At 45.6% G+C, this 16,539-nt stretch overlaps 6 protein-coding genes across 6 annotated transcripts; 4 read left to right on the top strand and 2 right to left on the bottom strand.

The window, feature by feature from the left end:
* Window positions 1–1,220: 1,220 nt before the first annotated feature.
* On the top strand, window positions 1,221–2,300 carry C8Q69DRAFT_400725 (Golgin subfamily A member 7/ERF4 family-domain-containing protein; the record flags this gene model as incomplete). Its single annotated transcript, XM_028627897.1, has 1 exon — window positions 1,221–2,300. A coding segment is annotated over one exon (1,080 nt), but the record flags the coding sequence as incomplete, so codon positions are not given.
* Window positions 2,301–3,233: 933 nt separating this feature from the next.
* Window positions 3,234–5,191, top strand: C8Q69DRAFT_464208 (adaptor complexes medium subunit family). The gene is made up of 3 exons (XM_028630403.1): window positions 3,234–3,628; window positions 3,723–4,665; window positions 4,719–5,191. Exons 1-3 carry the CDS (start codon window positions 3,292–3,294, stop codon window positions 4,723–4,725), a joined length of 1,287 nt encoding a protein of 428 aa, XP_028485802.1. The 5' UTR covers window positions 3,234–3,291; the 3' UTR covers window positions 4,726–5,191.
* On the bottom strand, window positions 5,192–6,590 carry C8Q69DRAFT_464206 (putative nuclease PA3). Its single transcript, XM_028630402.1, has one exon. It carries the CDS (start codon window positions 6,417–6,419, stop codon window positions 5,412–5,414), a length of 1,008 nt encoding a protein of 335 aa, XP_028485801.1. The 5' UTR covers window positions 6,420–6,590; the 3' UTR covers window positions 5,192–5,411.
* A 1,794-nt stretch (window positions 6,591–8,384) lies between these two features.
* On the top strand, window positions 8,385–9,806 carry C8Q69DRAFT_491353 (transferase family-domain-containing protein; the record flags this gene model as incomplete). Its single annotated transcript, XM_028632143.1, has 1 exon — window positions 8,385–9,806. One exon carries the CDS (start codon window positions 8,385–8,387, stop codon window positions 9,804–9,806), a length of 1,422 nt encoding a protein of 473 aa, XP_028485800.1.
* Window positions 9,807–10,222: 416 nt separating this feature from the next.
* On the bottom strand, window positions 10,223–11,393 carry C8Q69DRAFT_464201 (cofilin, actophorin). Its single transcript, XM_028630401.1, has 5 exons — window positions 11,111–11,393; window positions 11,031–11,041; window positions 10,720–10,971; window positions 10,606–10,654; window positions 10,223–10,544 (listed from the first exon to the last, which is right to left on the bottom strand). The coding sequence occupies exons 1-5, from the start codon at window positions 11,114–11,116 to the stop codon at window positions 10,404–10,406; spliced, it is 459 nt and encodes a 152-aa protein (XP_028485799.1). The 5' UTR covers window positions 11,117–11,393; the 3' UTR covers window positions 10,223–10,403.
* A 79-nt stretch (window positions 11,394–11,472) lies between these two features.
* On the top strand, window positions 11,473–13,882 carry C8Q69DRAFT_486194 (hypothetical protein; the record flags this gene model as incomplete). The annotated part of the gene is made up of 7 exons (XM_028631884.1): window positions 11,473–11,532; window positions 11,668–11,780; window positions 11,840–12,249; window positions 12,307–12,602; window positions 12,667–13,101; window positions 13,166–13,401; window positions 13,453–13,882. The coding sequence occupies 7 exons, from the start codon at window positions 11,473–11,475 to the stop codon at window positions 13,880–13,882; spliced, it is 1,980 nt and encodes a 659-aa protein (XP_028485798.1).
* Window positions 13,883–16,539: the final 2,657 nt, after the last annotated feature.

The following is a 16,539-nucleotide window of genomic DNA, read 5'->3' as shown; positions in this document are numbered from 1 at the left end:
GAAACCGTTAGTTACTGGCGGGAGTGACAGAATGAGGTCAGTGACTCAGGTTGCTACTTTATTACATGCTTTTATCCACAGACTAGGACTTCTTCTCCCGTCTTTGGTTTGCTTATCGTCCTCTGGGCTCGTGGATCGAAGCAGACATGGTCGATTCCCCCCGGTCTTCCGCCTCGTTTGACCGGTTGGTGACCGCGTCCTCGTATATCTTCCTGTATCCCTGCCTCCAGACTGGTTGAGGCTTCGACTTTGACCGCAGAATGGACACAGCGGGAGGGTTTCTAACTTTCTATAGAAAAGAAAGCCTCCAAACAAGCGGTCTGGGCGAATAGATACATGTCCCTCATTCGGGTAGACACAAGCGTAGGGTAGGATGTCGGATCAGCTGCATCACAAAAGACTTGTTGCTCTGTGTGTGCACCGCATAGATTGCCATATTTAGGTCCATCTAGGGCATCCAGAACTGGGCGATGCAGGATCGTGGCGCACCGTAGAACAGGCGGGAATCCGGCCCTTGGATCGTCCTTCTTAGCAGTCTTCTATAATCGACCATGAACTAGCCTGGAGCCAGCGAACAGCAAAGTGACTGTCCAACGAAGAACCTCTGCGGCGTCTCCACACGCATGGAAGAGCGGGTGATAATCTGAAGAGCCTGTCGTCATGGGCTGTAGGTCCTCGATGGGGGTGTTTTCCTGGGTTTCTTTTTAATCCAGACGCGACCTCCGGGCTGTTGCCTCTAGTGACCTCGACCTGAAACCTCGACTGTCTGCTACGCAAGAGAGAGAAAGAGGGCAGCAGAGAGAGAGAATCGATTCCGATAGATCACGCCTCCATCGATGTCGCGGGATGGGCGTAGAGTCCGCTAGAGAGGCGACCCTTACCTGCCCGTTGCCCCTTTCCGGCTCGCCAATCACCGCCTCGTCGCCGCTCCATCTTCACCAACACCGTCTTTTTCTTCCTCCTCCATATCTCCATCTCCAACCACGGCGTCTTCCAGCGCGCAGCCTGCGTCTCTATCATCGCAGCCGGTGGAAGGAACCACTTCTCGACGTGATCTAAACCCGCCACAGGACGTGGAGCCGTCGTCGACGGTACGGCCGCGCATCCAGGTGCCATATAACTCTCCTTCGCCTCCGAGGGCGATAGGCACGTCACGTCGAAGAGGGCAAGAAGAAGACGGACGATATTCTCTGTTCGGTGCCATTCGACTCGGGTCCCAGTCTGCTGTTGCTCGACAGCCCGCATCCCGACTCTGGAATCCTATCAACTACGTGCCCCGCACAACACCAGTCGCCATCCCACGTCCACAACAACAACCGTCTGATGAACATCTTCCGATTGAAGCCCATCGCGACGCTTACCCCCTGCTGACGATCCCAGAGCAACGTCGCAGCAGACAGAATCCCAGCCCAAGCAGCTTGGCCGTGGAACGCAGTATTTGCGAGAGCGAGAGTGGACGGACGAGCATTGGCTTGCCCCCTGGACACAGAAGGAGCGGAAACTGGGAAGAAACTGTCAGGGAAGAGATGACAGCGCAGACCAGTGCCAACAGGCAAGAGAACGACCTTCCAGGGCGACCAGAACCACTGCACCTGAGACAGGATGGAGGGAGAGGTCCCGAAGATGTCAGAGTCGCGCAGCCTCGCCATGTCCAGTCACAAGTCTCCCTGCGGTCACAGACGTTCGCGTCTCTACCGTCTCCTACAGGGAACCATACTTCAGGCGGTGGTACGACCGGAGAAGGAGATCCAGGAGAGGAACTGGCGTGGGGTCCAGCACATCCTTGCTTTCCACATCTGAATCCTCACGTACCAATTGCTTCGGATGAATATCTCGCGACACGAATCATCCGCATACGACGGGACTGGATGGTGAAGGGTGACTTGGCCCCGACATTTTCCAACCTGTATCCGGAGATCCTCGATCCTTTGCTGTCAGAACAGGAGTTTCGCAGCGTCATTTCCAAGGTCAATTCGGAGCTCATCAAAGCTTTCGATCCCTACAACCTCCGCAATTGGTTCGACGGCGCGATGGGTCTCCTGACAGGCTGGGTGTGGGATGATTTAGGAGCTACTGGTATTAAAAGCCATCTGCGGCACCTCGAGGATTGGCTGGAGAACTGGAACCGGGAAGTGGGTGCGAAAGAAGGCGTACGAATATGGCCCCTTCGAAGGACGGCATATATGTCGTTGGACATCCAAATTCCGGATCCGAAGGTTGGTATTGTCACTGATGCGCCCTCGTTGTCCGGGACCAGAACCAGCAGCGGGTTAGGGCCTGTCGACCCCCATGCCAGGTAGTAGCTGATCGGAAGAGTCCTACCTGATTCCTGCTGTCCTTCTCAGTACTGCCACCGCTGACGGCCATTCTTGGGCCGTTTCGATTTCTTTCTTGTCAATGTCTTGACACAAACTAAGATGTTATGCACATGGTCTGAGCGATTTTAATTCTGACGATCCTTTGTTCTATGGAAAACTTTTTTTCGAGTGCTACTGTGATATCCAGGTCTCACCATTTGATTCATGTGATGTGATACCATTGTTCGTTTCGGTTTCTGGGGCTGTACTATAGTTATTTCTGGCACCATATTCTTTGTTGCCTTTACACGACATGAGCTTATTTCCTTTTCATTCCCAGTTGATGTCCTTGGTACACTGCTACCGCAGTTATCATCTATACATATAAATGGAGATCAAGGTGGGGATCTTTTTATGCAGCATGATGGGGAGCTCTAAGCTTGCTTTAGGAACATACCGTGGGCTATTTTTGTATTTAATGTCCTCACACATTGTTTTATACTTGTACAGGCGAATATGCCCTTACAAATGGACTTAAGAGGCACAGTGATAGAGAAAGACGTTTGAACATTGATTTGAATGGGATTTTCTTTGGTCCAGCTTAAGTTGAAGCTTCGATCTAGCTGGGGGCTTCCCCATATGCAGCAATGTACAGTATGTCAAGTCAGTTGTAGAATAGTTACGCATGAAGAGCGGATGATCATCGATTACATATCTACCTATATATATTCACCAAAAGAAAGATCATTTTAGAACAGGCTACACGGTGAATTGTATGTGAATTAGCCCATGTATGCATGTATAGAGAGTTGTACTGTAGATACGTATTATATACTCCGCAGGAGAGTGCAGCGTAACTTACCAGACGGTAACATTACAAGCCCGATTAAGCTTAACCCCGAATAAGCCAGTCCGGAATTAACCCCCATCCCACCCCCAAGCTATGAACAGCTCCTAATCCCGCGACGAGCATCTCGATTCAGCCTCCTCAAAGATGCTCTCCGGAATCCTGATATTCAACCAGAAGGGGGAGAATCTCATCTTCCGTGCCTTCCGCAATGACTGCCGCCCGCGTTTAGCGGATATCTTCCGCATCCAGGTCATCTCCAATGCGCAGGTGCGCTCTCCTATCCTGACACTCGGATCGACCACCTTCAGCCATGTGAAGCACGAGAATATCTACTTGGTGGCGGTAACGAAGAGCAATGCCAATGCTGCGCTTGTGTTCGAGTTCCTATATCGGTTGATCATGCTGGGGAAAGGCTACTTTGGCAAGTTCGATGAGGAGGCTGTGAAGAATAATTTTGTCCTGGTTTATGAATTGCTAGATGGTATTTACGCGCTACCGTGCCTTTCCTCCCCTGCAGATCGCTCCTGATTCTCTGTGCTTGATTAGCAGCTGACGGTTTATTTGTTCTATTCCAGAAATCCTCGATTTTGGATACCCCCAGAACACGGAAACGGACACCTTGAAGATGTACATCACCACAGAGGGCGTCAAGTCTGCCATCGCCAATTCTCCCGCCGATTCGAGTCGGATTACTATGCAAGCTACCGGAGCGCTGTCATGGCGAAGATCAGATATCAAATACAGGAAGAATGAAGCCTTTGTCGACGTGATCGAGGACGTCAATCTCCTGATGTCCGCCACGGGAACGGTCCTGCGCGCCGACGTCAACGGACAGATCGTCATGCGTGCATATCTGTCCGGAACTCCAGAGTGCAAGTTTGGACTCAACGACCGGCTCTTGCTGGACAGTGATGGGACGAAAGCCACACGCGCTGCGGCAGGATCCGTTACCCTCGAAGATTGTCAGTTCCACCAGTGTGTGAAGCTGGGTCGTTTCGATGCGGATCGAACTATTTCCTTCGTTCCACCTGATGGAGAGTTCGAGCTCATGCGTTATCGAGCAACGGAGAATGTCAACCTCCCATTCAAGGTCCACCCTATCGTGCGAGAGATTGGTACGACAAAGGTTGAATACAGTGTCGCCATCAAGGCAAACTACGGGGCCAAGCTTTTCGCGACCAATGTCGTCGTGCGGATTCCGACACCGCTCAACACAGCCAAGATTACTGAGCGAACAAGCCAAGGTAGAGCCAAGTATGAGCCGGAACATAACAATATTGTGTGGAAGATCCCGCGTTTTTCAGGGCAGAGCGAATATGTACTCACGGCAGAAGCTACACTGACAAGCATGACTCATCAGAAGGCCTGGAGCCGACCGCCTCTCAGCTTGTCTTTTAGTTTGCTTATGTTTACCAGCAGCGGGCTGCTAGTGAGGTACCTGAAAGTATTTGAGAAGAGTAACTACAGCAGTGTTAAATGGGTGCGATATATGACCAGGGCGGGAAGTTATGAGATAAGGTATGTAGAGGAAGCATCTTCGCTCTAGGTACTTACTGACACCATTGAAACAGATTCTAAGAATTTCCGAACCTGCGTACCGCGTACGGACGATATGGCATCGTCTTTGGTGATACAGAAATCATTAGTTGTGCGCACAGCACCATTATCAGCAGCCAACAAGGCCACCGTCCGACTCCGTCCCACCATCTCTTCGAAGTTGGTCAAGATGGAGACTGCACTTCGCCCCAGTAGTGGTGAAGACTTGTCTGTGAGCAGGAAGGCGCATTTTGGAACAGGTCTTCCACTATCTTCAATATCTTCTATCACTTGAGTCAATGTCCGGGATTATTCGGACTTAGGGAGGTTTTCATTGCCTGGCGTTTCTTGTATGCCATCCGTTGGGTTCTACTGCTTTACCTCTTTTGTCGCACAGCATGTTTGATATCCACAAAGTTAAATGGAGAATAGATTGCACATGGGTAGCGGCTCTCGGTACATAAATAATGCGACTTCATACTCATACCTTTGTTTCTAATCTTTGGCCCTCTCCGTTACTGTCATTGAGCCTTGATACCATATACACGAACGAGAAATTCTGGTTTGGACAAGTAAGCTTTCTAGGAAACAAAACTGACATTTTCTGACAACTGCTCAACTCAGCTCGAGGTACTCGATAATGGGACTCATGCTTCCTCCTGACAAGATAGTGTTTATGTTCTGCCTTGTAGCTAATATACGGCTTTGTCTTATAAGGAGCATGGCTTTCATCTATGCTTCTCACACCCACAACTGCCTCCCATAGCTGCTCTAGCCAGTTGTACCTTGCTAAGTTGTCTTGGCTCTGGTGACAAATCTCTTGGGCTGAGCTCCACCGATTCCTCTCTCCGCTCAGCTATCGTTGCCCGCTTTTTGCTTGCAATCTCTGAAGTATAGACCATATTCAGCCAATTGGCCAGGCGGTAGCCACCCTTAGCTATCTGAAGCTCGATGGTACCGATGGCGCTGTTGTAGTAGGTCGGGTACAAATCGCCCTTTTCAAGCGCTGCGGCACCATTTGGCATTACCACAGTGCACACATAAGAGTTTCCATCGCTAGCCCACCGCGCCGCCGTGGTTTGTGCGTCCTTGACATCGTCGCCATCAATCCAGCTAGCCTTCTGGCTCGCATAGTTGCCAGAGTCGATTTCTTTAATCAACTGATCAGCCCAGGTTTTCGCATCGCTCAGGCTGCTGCCCCCAATCAACGTCTCAGGCATGTACGTGTCCCAGTCCGCGTGAAGGTTATCGCTATAACCCTGGTATGTAACCTTGATCTCGTTACCGCCAACCTCGTACGCTTCATCGTGTAACGGCTGCGTTATATCGCCAACAAAATGCACGATAAACTTCAATGCCTCAGCAGTATGCTCGCTTGACAACCTCCCGTCACCAACGCGCTGTGTATAGTTTGCTATGGCACTGACCGAACAGCCAGAAGATCCGCAGTCGCGGTTATAATCGACATTGCAGCTGGAGGGGGGATTATCCTGGGCATCTATGTAGTGCAGAGGTGCTGACCAGGCGCCCGCCGAAGTTAGTCGGTACTCATCTGCCCATGAGGCGATGTCAGCTAGATACGAGTCATTCGTATTGCTGAGGACACCTTGAGCCCAACTTGCGACTTCGCTGTTGACGTAGTTCTGGGCAATGTATGCGACTGTCGCGTGGCCGAGAACACCCCAGGCGTGTGTGCCTTGGGTGGCGGCGAGGCAGAGGAGGATATAAAAGATCATTTCTTTCCCTGAACATCCAGTATTTAAGAGGTCATTAGATGGTAATGTGGACGCGAAAGAACGTTGTAGTTGGTATCAGCCGAGGGACGACCACTTCCTCTTTTAAACTTCGTACCCCGACAAGGGCGGGACGGACGTATATTCGATAGCAGGATCCATAATAGAAAAGATAGCATATCGAGGATTAATTAGTTTCTGGGCAGCTGCGTTATCTAAAGAATCTCTAGAATGCTACCAATCATTGCTATAGAATAGCCTGGAACGATCTCCCGTTGCAATTTGAGCTCGCCGACATGCAGGGAACTGCCCAGTCTTGAAAAGTGAAAAAAGTGACTAAAAAGGGTATGCAAGTCGCGATCCTCGTTATCAATTGGCGTCTAGTTTCATAACAAATGATCGACTTAGAATTAGTTGCTTCTGGAAGGGGGCAAGTATATGTTTGCTGGCTAGTTTATCTTATAGATGTAACCTCGTGGTTATCGGGCACTTGACGATAGGCTGATACGAGATTGTGCCCTAATACTGCTCCGTACGGACTCCGGCCGCGCCCCAATCTCGAATGTTACCTTAGATGGCTTCATTTATTTAGTGCTAATGAATCAGAATTTATTCTTACTTGATTCATGCATGCAAGACATTGATCTTGGAGGCAATAAGTAAATTGCTGTATATATACCATGGAGAACTGGCATTTATGACGTTAACCACTTTCTATATACTTAGGTATATAGATGTGAGGAATCTTCTGTCCGGCTGCCTTTTTTTTTCTGTCAGTACAAATATCTGGCTGTCTCTCAATCATCGATATTTTCCACCTGGTGATCAACCGCATCTTCATTTCCACTCAACAAAGGATTGGAGGTTCTTACAATAGTGAATTACAATACCACAACCTCTCAGTTGGTAACCATTCTCTGCTGCAGCCTCAGACACATCATTGGGCCCCAGCCTAGCTTATGCCAGACTTAACCAGACCATAGGTATTTGTCCGCACAAGTAGTGTCAGTCTTCCTCCTCTGGAGGTACACATATCAGCAACCATTTGGGCTTTGTCATAGGTAGCCTCCAGTTTTTCCTCCTTCTCCATTAGAGCCATGGCCACTCCGGCGGCTGTAGATAATAGTACTCCAGGCTGACGGATGCCTCACCCAATTTATTCACGAAACCAACGGGCCTGCTCGATGAACTCTTCTGAACCCACGACCATGCTACCAATCGGGGCACCTAGGCCCTTTGAGAAACAAAGCGAAGGCTTGTGCTGTGTAAAAGACTGCAGTATTCAGGCGAAGATCCCGCTCCAGAGGCGGTAGCTTCCCATATCCTAGCGCCGTCAAGATGGACTTTGATCTTGTTGTCATGAGCCCATTCCACTAACTATTCGTCGAGTTTCGTCAATCGGCATGATGACCCACCAATTTTCTATTTAGCTTATACATCGCGTTGGACAATTATGAACGTATCGGTTTTGTCAAATCGTCTCGTCTCATCGTCTACGTCAAGCTGTACGGAATATCTGCTCCGGGTATGAGCTGTATTCTGATATCTCTTAACGAAACATAAAGACCATTTTGAAGAGCAATCGGGTAGATTGTGGCTCCAGTCCACATTGCTTTTCTCCTGACAAAAAGTGTTCATGTTCTGCCTTGTAGCTAATATACGTCTTTGTCTTATACAGGTGCCTCCTGTAGCTGCTCTAGCCAGTTATACCTTGCTAAGTTGTCTTGGCTCTGGTAAAGATTCTCTTAGGCTGAGCTCCACCGATTCTTCTCTCTGTTCAGCTATTGTTGTCCGCTTTTTGTTTTGCAATCTCTGAAGTAGCCACCCGCATCTCCGAGACCACGGGGCCGCGGGCCCAGGCAGCCGAAGATTATTAGTGAAGTCTTCCCATGCTCTTCATCCCTTAATATAAAGTCTCGGTTATCAGTGATGTCAATTTTTGGTCTTTGAGTATTCTCATCGAAAACAATGAACGATTCTACCCATGTTGAGCGACTGGCGCCGCTAGATTTGCCCATGCCTAGAACCTATATTAGGGTTCTTTTGGTTTTTGGACCAACAGGCTCGAGGTTACAAATCACTCAAAGCCTCCAAGGTGGTCTTGATAGACTTTCAAAACAAGTTCGATGGTTATCTGGACAAGTCTTTCCAAGACCAGCAACTCCAGAAAAGCCGTCTTCTCTCGAGATCCGATGGGATGCGAACAATACGCCAACTCTTATCGTCAAAGGGACTATAGCAAATACATACAGATGGGCATCGTCTCACAGAATGCCCATAGAGGCAATTCCATCAGACGTATGGCCAGTTCCAAGCATGATAGACGATGCTCTCTTCGCGACGGGTGCTCCTGTTTTCGCTGCGAGCGTCTTTGGCTTCGCGGATCAAGGCGTGGGTTTGTGTGTCTGCCTTCATCACAACGCTGTCGACGGGACTGGATTGTCAGAGATTATACGACTGTGGTCTCGAAATGTCGCCGACCCAAGGTTCACTTTCTCAAGTTCGTCGCAGAATAGATCCGAACGGCTCTCAGAAGCGTTGTCATTTGACCTCCAAGCGACCTCAGCTATGTCGTCTGAAGATCTGTTTTCTCTGCACCCTGAATACTCGAAAACACCACCCGCTCTACCAGAGAATTTCCCGTCGTGCAGATGCAAGCTTTTTGCGATTTCGATACACTGGATTGATATTCTAAAGGAGCTTATGCGCAGGTATACATCGACAGCTCTGACCACAAATACCGTGATATGCGCACTTATCTGGACCACAGTCACCCGGGTACGAATGCAATCCAACCCATCTCTTGAAAATGAGACAACTCAATTGGCAACGGCAGTGAATGGCCGGCAGCGAATTGGCGAAAGCTTCTCGACCCTCCGATCTCCATTTTTTGGAAACGCAGTGTTTTACGCTCTTTCGAAGCTTCCAGCCGGTACCTTAGCTGCATCTGACGAAGCCCCTGTGAGGTCGCTTGCTAAGATCTGCGATCAAATTACCCGATCCCAATCACATTTCGAGATTAATTCGCGTCATATCGCGGAGGTATACCGCCTAATTGATCTTATGGAGGACTGCACTAAGTCTCTCTTTGTGGGTTGGGATCTCTTTAGATCCCGTGATTTTACGATCACAAGCTGGGCTGACCTTGGGCTGTATGAAATGGATTTTGGTGACGGGATTGGGAGGCCGAAGTTCGTGAGGTTGCCTTCTATGGAAGCAGATGGGGTTGCTCTTATTCTGCCTCGCCAGCGGGGTGTGCCTCAGGAAATGCTCGAGATAATGGTTATGTTGCGGAGTGATCATATGGATGCTCTAGAAAGGGACCCTATGTGGCAGACCCTTCTTTCAGTTGGTGTGGACGATGAGGATGGTAAGAAGCTGAACATGTAAGATAAAAACAATATGTAGTCAGTCCATCGAATAGTACGTCCCATATCGTACAAAGTTATTTTCACACAGACGTTTGAATCGAAATAGGAAATTCAAGTTTGCGATATAGGTGTGATACGATTTCGGAATATTCCGATTCATTCTCCTCAGTCAAGATTCCATATTGAACGAGGAACTCAACCACAACTATCGCACTATTTGGCTTAAAAAGTGGCTGATTCAAAGCCTCAAGTACTTCATCAACCGTGTAAAGACTGAAGCATTCTACTTCGGAATCTCCTGGACGAGGGACCATATCCGGACCCAGTTCGAGCTCGTATGTATGTATACTCGACCTCTGGTTGCAACAGGCCAGTCTTAGAAAGGAGGATACGCTCCCGCGGATCCGTGGGCCCGATCCACTGACCAACGCCAAGCCTAGAATAAGTAGTCATGGTACAGTACATCATCCTTAGCTATCAGTGAAATTATTTACAGTACCAAAGAGAATACGAGTGAAGGCCGTGCAAGTGATAGCAGAATTTTGCCAGGGACCATTATGCAGATAAGAATGGCTGAAAATGAAAGTTGGGAGCTGTTAATAGCACCGATCAAAACCTAGACTCGAACTCGCCCTCCACTAGCTTCTCTCAAGACCGTCTTCCATTCTATATCCGATGGATGATCTGCGTGAATTGAAACCTTGACATCAAGCGCTCTTCGGAGTTGCTCCTTGGTAGCGGCATATAACATGCGAAACTGGAAATTGGGTCAGATGGCACTGATAGTAATGGAATACTGGGGTTTTAAGTGGATTTACCATGGTAGATGTTTCCTCGGGTACCCAACTGATAAAGACCGTGGTTGCTCTAGAGATAATTGGTTAAAGATGATCCCGTAGTACTCTGAGAAGCCACCCAAAATCATAATATACCTTCGACCGTCGTTGTTCAGGTCATACTCCACGTCGTATACTGCATAACGAGGTGCACGTTTTCCTTCATGGTCAACAGACGAAGTGAGCTTTTGGAGGAATACTTCATAGCTCTTTTCAGAAGAGCTTTCCTCCACAACGATGGATCTTTTGTCGTCGGAGATTTTGTAAATCACAAAGGCAAGTTTGTCGGCGCCTCTTTTATATAGGAGCTCCTTGAAAGCGGCAACACATTCGTTCGGTACATCAACGCTATTGTTGGAGATTAATATAGGGTTCTCAGTATGAGGATCTTGTGAATTGTAACACACCCTGATGGAATCTAATGTTTCATGGCATGGTAAGTGGCCGATTGATAAACTCAGATGAAAGGTATAGGTAGTACACTGACCGACATGTTGGCGGTGACAGAGAGTGTCAATCCGGACAGAAATGCTGAGCCTGATAAAGGAAAAATGATCAAGGGTTTACTCCAAAGAAGTAGTAACTGCTCCAGGTAGCAGTATTTGGCAAAAATGAGTCCCCATGGAACATTAATTGAGACATTTTATCGGCTGCCCTGTGTTAAACTTATGGGATTTGACTGTACTGTACGTTAACATCGGCCGGGATCGCGGAGCTTCGTAGATTCGGAGATCCGGCCCCGCGGGCCCGGATGCCCGCCCCATCTCTTCTTCCTCGAAAACAATTTAAACGGTTATCTAGTTATTAGTTATCATTGAAAACTCATGTGTCCATTACCGACACTCCGAAATGAACACAGAGGAGACAATTGAAGCGAGGCAACAGCGACTCGCCTCTATCCCCCGAGCGGTAATACCCCGATGCCCCATTGCTTGAAAACTAGACTAACGCTCGCCTCAGTGTGAAGGATGTAGGATTCGCAAGGTGAGGCATCTCCTTGTAAGGCAATTTGATGAACACGCGTAAAATTAAAGCCAACCCAAGATTCGATGTGATCGTACGGTCCCATGCTCCCATTGCCGCACATCTGGTATTGCTTGTCAAAATTCCTGCGACAAGCCAGAAAGTCGACCCAGGTCTGATCGAATCAAGCATCTGTAAGTAAATCTGAGAGCCAAACTCGATTAAAAGCGAAGCTTATTATCAACTTTATCAGGGAGTCACATGTATCACGTCTCGAAAAGCGCCTAAGAAGCCTCGAGGCCCGGTTTGCCAATTCCCATACTGCCGGGGAACCACAGACAACTTCGCCCAGACTGGAAAGAAGCACGAGTGAACTCGAGGTCAGAGCTTCCCCATCAGCTGGGGAGAATCAGCTATTTGAAGGTGGTTCTTCCTTTAGCTTCCAGTCCTTCCAAGCCAGTAAAGCCGTTGAAATGACTGCCGAGTCTAATGATCCGAGAGATGAGTCAAACATCAAAGAGTCTTTGGATCATTTGCAAAGTCTTCTTCGAGAATCACCTTCAAGGTATCATCATTCTTTTGGCAACTCTGCTTTGCAATCGATGCCAGCAGTGAAACTTTTGCCGGTGGCATTGGTCATTGGCATCCTACAACGATTCAAAAGTATGCATGTGTCCAAATAGTCGGAGTTGCAGGCCTTGAGAAGACTAATATTTGCAGCCCGCCGCCCGCTGTTTCTCTCATCCTATGCTGTTAGTGATCTAGCATTTGTCGAGCGACTATGCCAGAACGTCTACTTTCCAATGACGTCCGTCACTGTCGGCCAATTAACAAGCATGCACGGAATTCTTTATTTTCTACTCAAGGAGTACATGGCATTGAAGGACCCACTCTGTGAAGAGTTTGACTTCAAAGCCCATCTAGCTCAGTGTGACCGAAATTTAATATCTGGGCTTGAAACATACGACATCCTAGCAGTACCATGTTTTGAAAATGTTTTGGCCCTGGTAATGGGGGTAATAATAAACTCGCTTTGGCAAAGGAAAATGCAAACGGACAATTATTAACGTCGTTTCCCAGGCTATCAAGGCACAGGAAGAAGCCAAACCTTTCCTCTATTGCACCCTGATCTCTTCGGCCGCCACTCACTGCCAAACACTCGGTTATCACCGCGAAATTACTTACCAAGAACCCAGAGCCGAAAGTTCTGACAATATCCGTCGCTTATTTTGGACGGTATATGCCTTTGACAAGAACATATCTCTTTTGCTGGGGCGGGCTTCGCGTATTCAGGACTTTGACATCGATACAGGTTACCCTGAAGCTTCATCTGATCCCACTTTACGGCCATGGGATGAATCTTTCATCTTGGGTATCAAACTAGCGAGCCTCCAGGGCCAGATCTATACTGCCCTGTACTCCGCGACGGGACTGAAGAAATCACTGTCCGAACGGTCAGCAGATATTAGTCGTCTTTCCTCTCTCCTAGAGCAATGGCGTATTGAACTTGAAGAAGTAAATCATGTCGGATTAATTCACATGGTTGGCTAGTTACATGGTGACTGACATTTATTTGCAGATCAACTCGAGTGGTGTAAATAACCCACAAGTATTTCACCTGTCTCGGGGAAACTGGGACATAATGTTTTACTCTACTTTGACAGCACTTTTTCGTGCGTCGCCAGGTCCGGGGGGGGCAGTACAGATCAATTCACAATGTTTCCATGCAGCACGTCTGAGCTTGCAGTCACACCTGCGATGCCTTCCTCAATATCAGGAGACGAGACTCTTGTCGGATATCGACTATGTCAATTTGTCAGCACCTAACTCTCCCTCTTCATGTTCTTCCCCAGCTGACATATCCAGCATTCTTTTATTTTCATCCTTCACTCCTTTTATTGTTACTTTTCTGCATGCGATAGGAGCACATAATCCTGAAGATGTCAAGCTTCTGGAGGATGTCCTCAGCACCTTGCAAAATGCGCGAGTGGCGTCCAAAGCAGCAGAACGTCTTTTTCAGATATGCAGCGCATTTGTTCGACTGGCAAAAGAATTGTCCAGGCCCAGGAGCTCGCCGTTAGGCTTTTATAATCAGCGGAATGATTGCCTACGCTTGATGGACACACCAGGCCAGTCTATATTACGCCCTGGAGTATTCCAGCCAACCCAAGGACAAGACCCCACTGATGGGCTGGGTCCCTCGGACGTTTTTGATATTTTGGATGATTGGGTCAGCGGACAACCCATTTCTATGGACTTCTTCGACGTGAACCCCGAAGTGAATATGTTTCAATAAGGAGATGGACTCGATAGGAATTGATTTCATGGAATTGATTTTAGACGCCGGTTATCATCTGATGCTGGCCCTAAAGGTCGATCGTATAAGCGATTGGCAAAAGAAAACCCAGTCCAGGCCAATTATCGAATATCTTGAAACAGATGAATGGAGCTACTGAAAACTCCTGATGATCAAAAGAGGCAAGGCGAATGATTGGAACGAAGAGAAGCTGCCATGGAATCGAAACGGTGCACGCGAGCGGCGGTCAGCAAGAGACTACCACGGGATAGACAGGCGGAAGAGTCCACGCCGAATGACGATTCAAGCGCTAGATCAACTATGGTCTACATAAATGGGCGATTCTAGTTCTGATTTAGACTGTTAAGCCTGCAGTAACGTAATTCCCGACCGATCTGATCACCCGCCCGACCTGATCACCCTATAAGCTTCCCTCGCGATTATTAAATCAGTTTTATTTAATCACCCACTATACTACTAAAAAAGCCTATTTTATTAAAAAATCATACTGAGTAAGAGGGGAGGGTCTTATTAATAATTAAAGCTTTAAAAAAAAATTAAATTCCCTCTATATAAAAGGCAGTATCAATTTTTAATATTCCTTATATAACCCTTCAGATAAGACTTTAAGAATATTAATTTTATTATAATATCCCTAATAATATATCTAAATTGAACAAAACATAGCAGAAATTATTTATATAATAAATACTATCTATAGATTCATAGGGATTAAGTCCTTAGCCTGCGTAAATCTAAGAGATAGACAGTCTTCTTATAGGTTAAAATAGCGGGATTTAGCTAGGGAAAAACTAAATATCTATATTTATTAAATATCGCCCTAAACTAAAAAGTATTTATTCTAAATAATACTTCTATTAGTAAGCTAAATATAAAGACCTAAAGATTATTAAACCCTATTTTAATACTATTTAAATAACTAGAATAAAATATAGAATTATAAATAAAAATATCTATAACTTTAATAAAACTAGATATATAATAGGCCTTACTGCTACTATTAAGGTAATAATATAAACTAAATATTATAAAAAGCATTAAGTTACCTAACTAGATAATCGCGAATAGATTATATTAATTAAATATATTAACTCTACAGGCTAGGCAATATTACCATATATTATTTTTAAAGGCAAAACCTATATTTAAGGCTAATATAAGGATCTTAATATACTAAAAGACTAGAGAATTAAAATTAGCAATAATAGCTAGACTATAGACCAGATTAGATTATATTAGCTTAAAAAGGTTTTTATATCTTAGATAGCTTATTAAAAGATTAAATAATATTTATTTCTTATTTTAAACGGGCACAGCAATTATTTAATCCTAAAATTTAATAAGATATATAATAAATATAATATTATTTTAGTCTATATATTATTATATTTATTAGCTTTCTATTAACCTTTAGATATTAACTGTTTTAGGCCTTTAAAAGGAGTATATAATTGCTTAGTTCAGGATAAATACTGTTAGGGGTTTAATTATATTAATAAGCTTAACTTCCTAAGTATTTATCCTAGAGCTCGCGCCTAAATATTTATTTTAGATACTATTAAAAGCAGATTTAAAATAACTGGTTTAATCCCTTTTAACCTAGAAGAAATATTTAGACAGTTTACTATTTAACTAACTACTCCTATATTACTAAAAAGCTAATTAACTGCTTCTATAGTTTCTCTATCTAAAATATTATAGAATTATAAAGATTTAGAGAAGTATAGGACTATACTTTAAGGCTTATTTAAAAAATAAACCTAAAATCCTCTATCTGCTAATCAGCTAGTCCTAGATTATTTTATTTAATAATATAAATACCTAATAAATAAAAAAACCCTTATAATATATAAGAATCAGAATTTATATCTAACTAATAAAGAACTCCAGCAAAAAAAGTAATAATCTAATTATTAAATAGGTGTTATATAGGGTTTAAGTATTAAAAAAGATTAAGCTCTTATATAGAAGAATAATAAAGCCAATAAAACTCTTACTAGCACTATAGAGGGATTAGGTAATTTAACTATATAACTGCGCCAGCGGGTACCACTGATATATTTAAATTATAATATTAGGGGCTATACTAAAGTTAGATGTCCTAATTAATATAGCAATAAAATATTGTTAAATTACACTGCTATTTAGGTAGTAAAATCGGACAGTATTTCATCTAGGTGTTTGGGGTAATCAGGTCAGGCGGGTGATCAGGTCGGTCGGGAATTACGTTACTCCAGACTGATGAATAATAGTGGTGTTTTTATTATCGCCGCCCCTGTAGTGGTCCCTGTACTCATCTAACCATTACGAGCCCACCCACTATCATCCTCTCCAACCTCCTCATCCACAACAACAACCCTCACGATGGACACCACAACCCTCCCCACCCCCGCCCACTGTCAAGGCAATGGAATATGCCGTAAACCATCAGTCGACTTGGATTTTCCCGGGCCTTGCTGACCTTCTACGTTAGAAATCACTTTCATGGCTGTGGATCCAAATCACCAACGTCAAGGTGTTAGGTCCATGCTGATGAAGATTTTCTGTGATAATGTTGATTAGAATGCACTAGACGCCCTTGTTTTATCCTCTCCTACTAGTATACGACTATACTCCAAATTCGGATTCAAGGCAGT

The sequence above is a fragment of the Paecilomyces variotii genome (assembly GCF_004022145.1).
Source record: "Paecilomyces variotii strain CBS 101075 chromosome Unknown C8Q69scaffold_4, whole genome shotgun sequence".
Classification (NCBI taxonomy): domain Eukaryota; kingdom Fungi; phylum Ascomycota; class Eurotiomycetes; order Eurotiales; family Thermoascaceae; genus Paecilomyces; species Paecilomyces variotii.
The sequence above is the reverse complement of the archived record's forward strand: the minus strand, read 5'-3'. Positions and strand labels throughout refer to the sequence as shown.

Coding starts and splice junctions, on each gene's coding strand:
- C8Q69DRAFT_464208 (XM_028630403.1), top strand. CDS start 3,292: ATGCTCTCCGGAATCCTGATATTCAACCAGAAGGGGGAGAATCTCATC. Junction 3,629..3,722: donor GGTTTATGAATTGCTAGATG/GTATTTACGCGC, acceptor GTTCTATTCCAG/AAATCCTCGATTTTGGATAC.
- C8Q69DRAFT_464206 (XM_028630402.1), bottom strand. CDS start 6,419: ATGATCTTTTATATCCTCCTCTGCCTCGCCGCCACCCAAGGCACACAC.
- C8Q69DRAFT_464201 (XM_028630401.1), bottom strand. Junction 10,655..10,719: donor CTGAACAACGACGGTCGAAG/GTATATTATGAT, acceptor AATTATCTCTAG/AGCAACCACGGTCTTTATCA. Junction 10,545..10,605: donor CCGAGGAAACATCTACCATG/GTAAATCCACTT, acceptor CCCAATTTCCAG/TTTCGCATGTTATATGCCGC.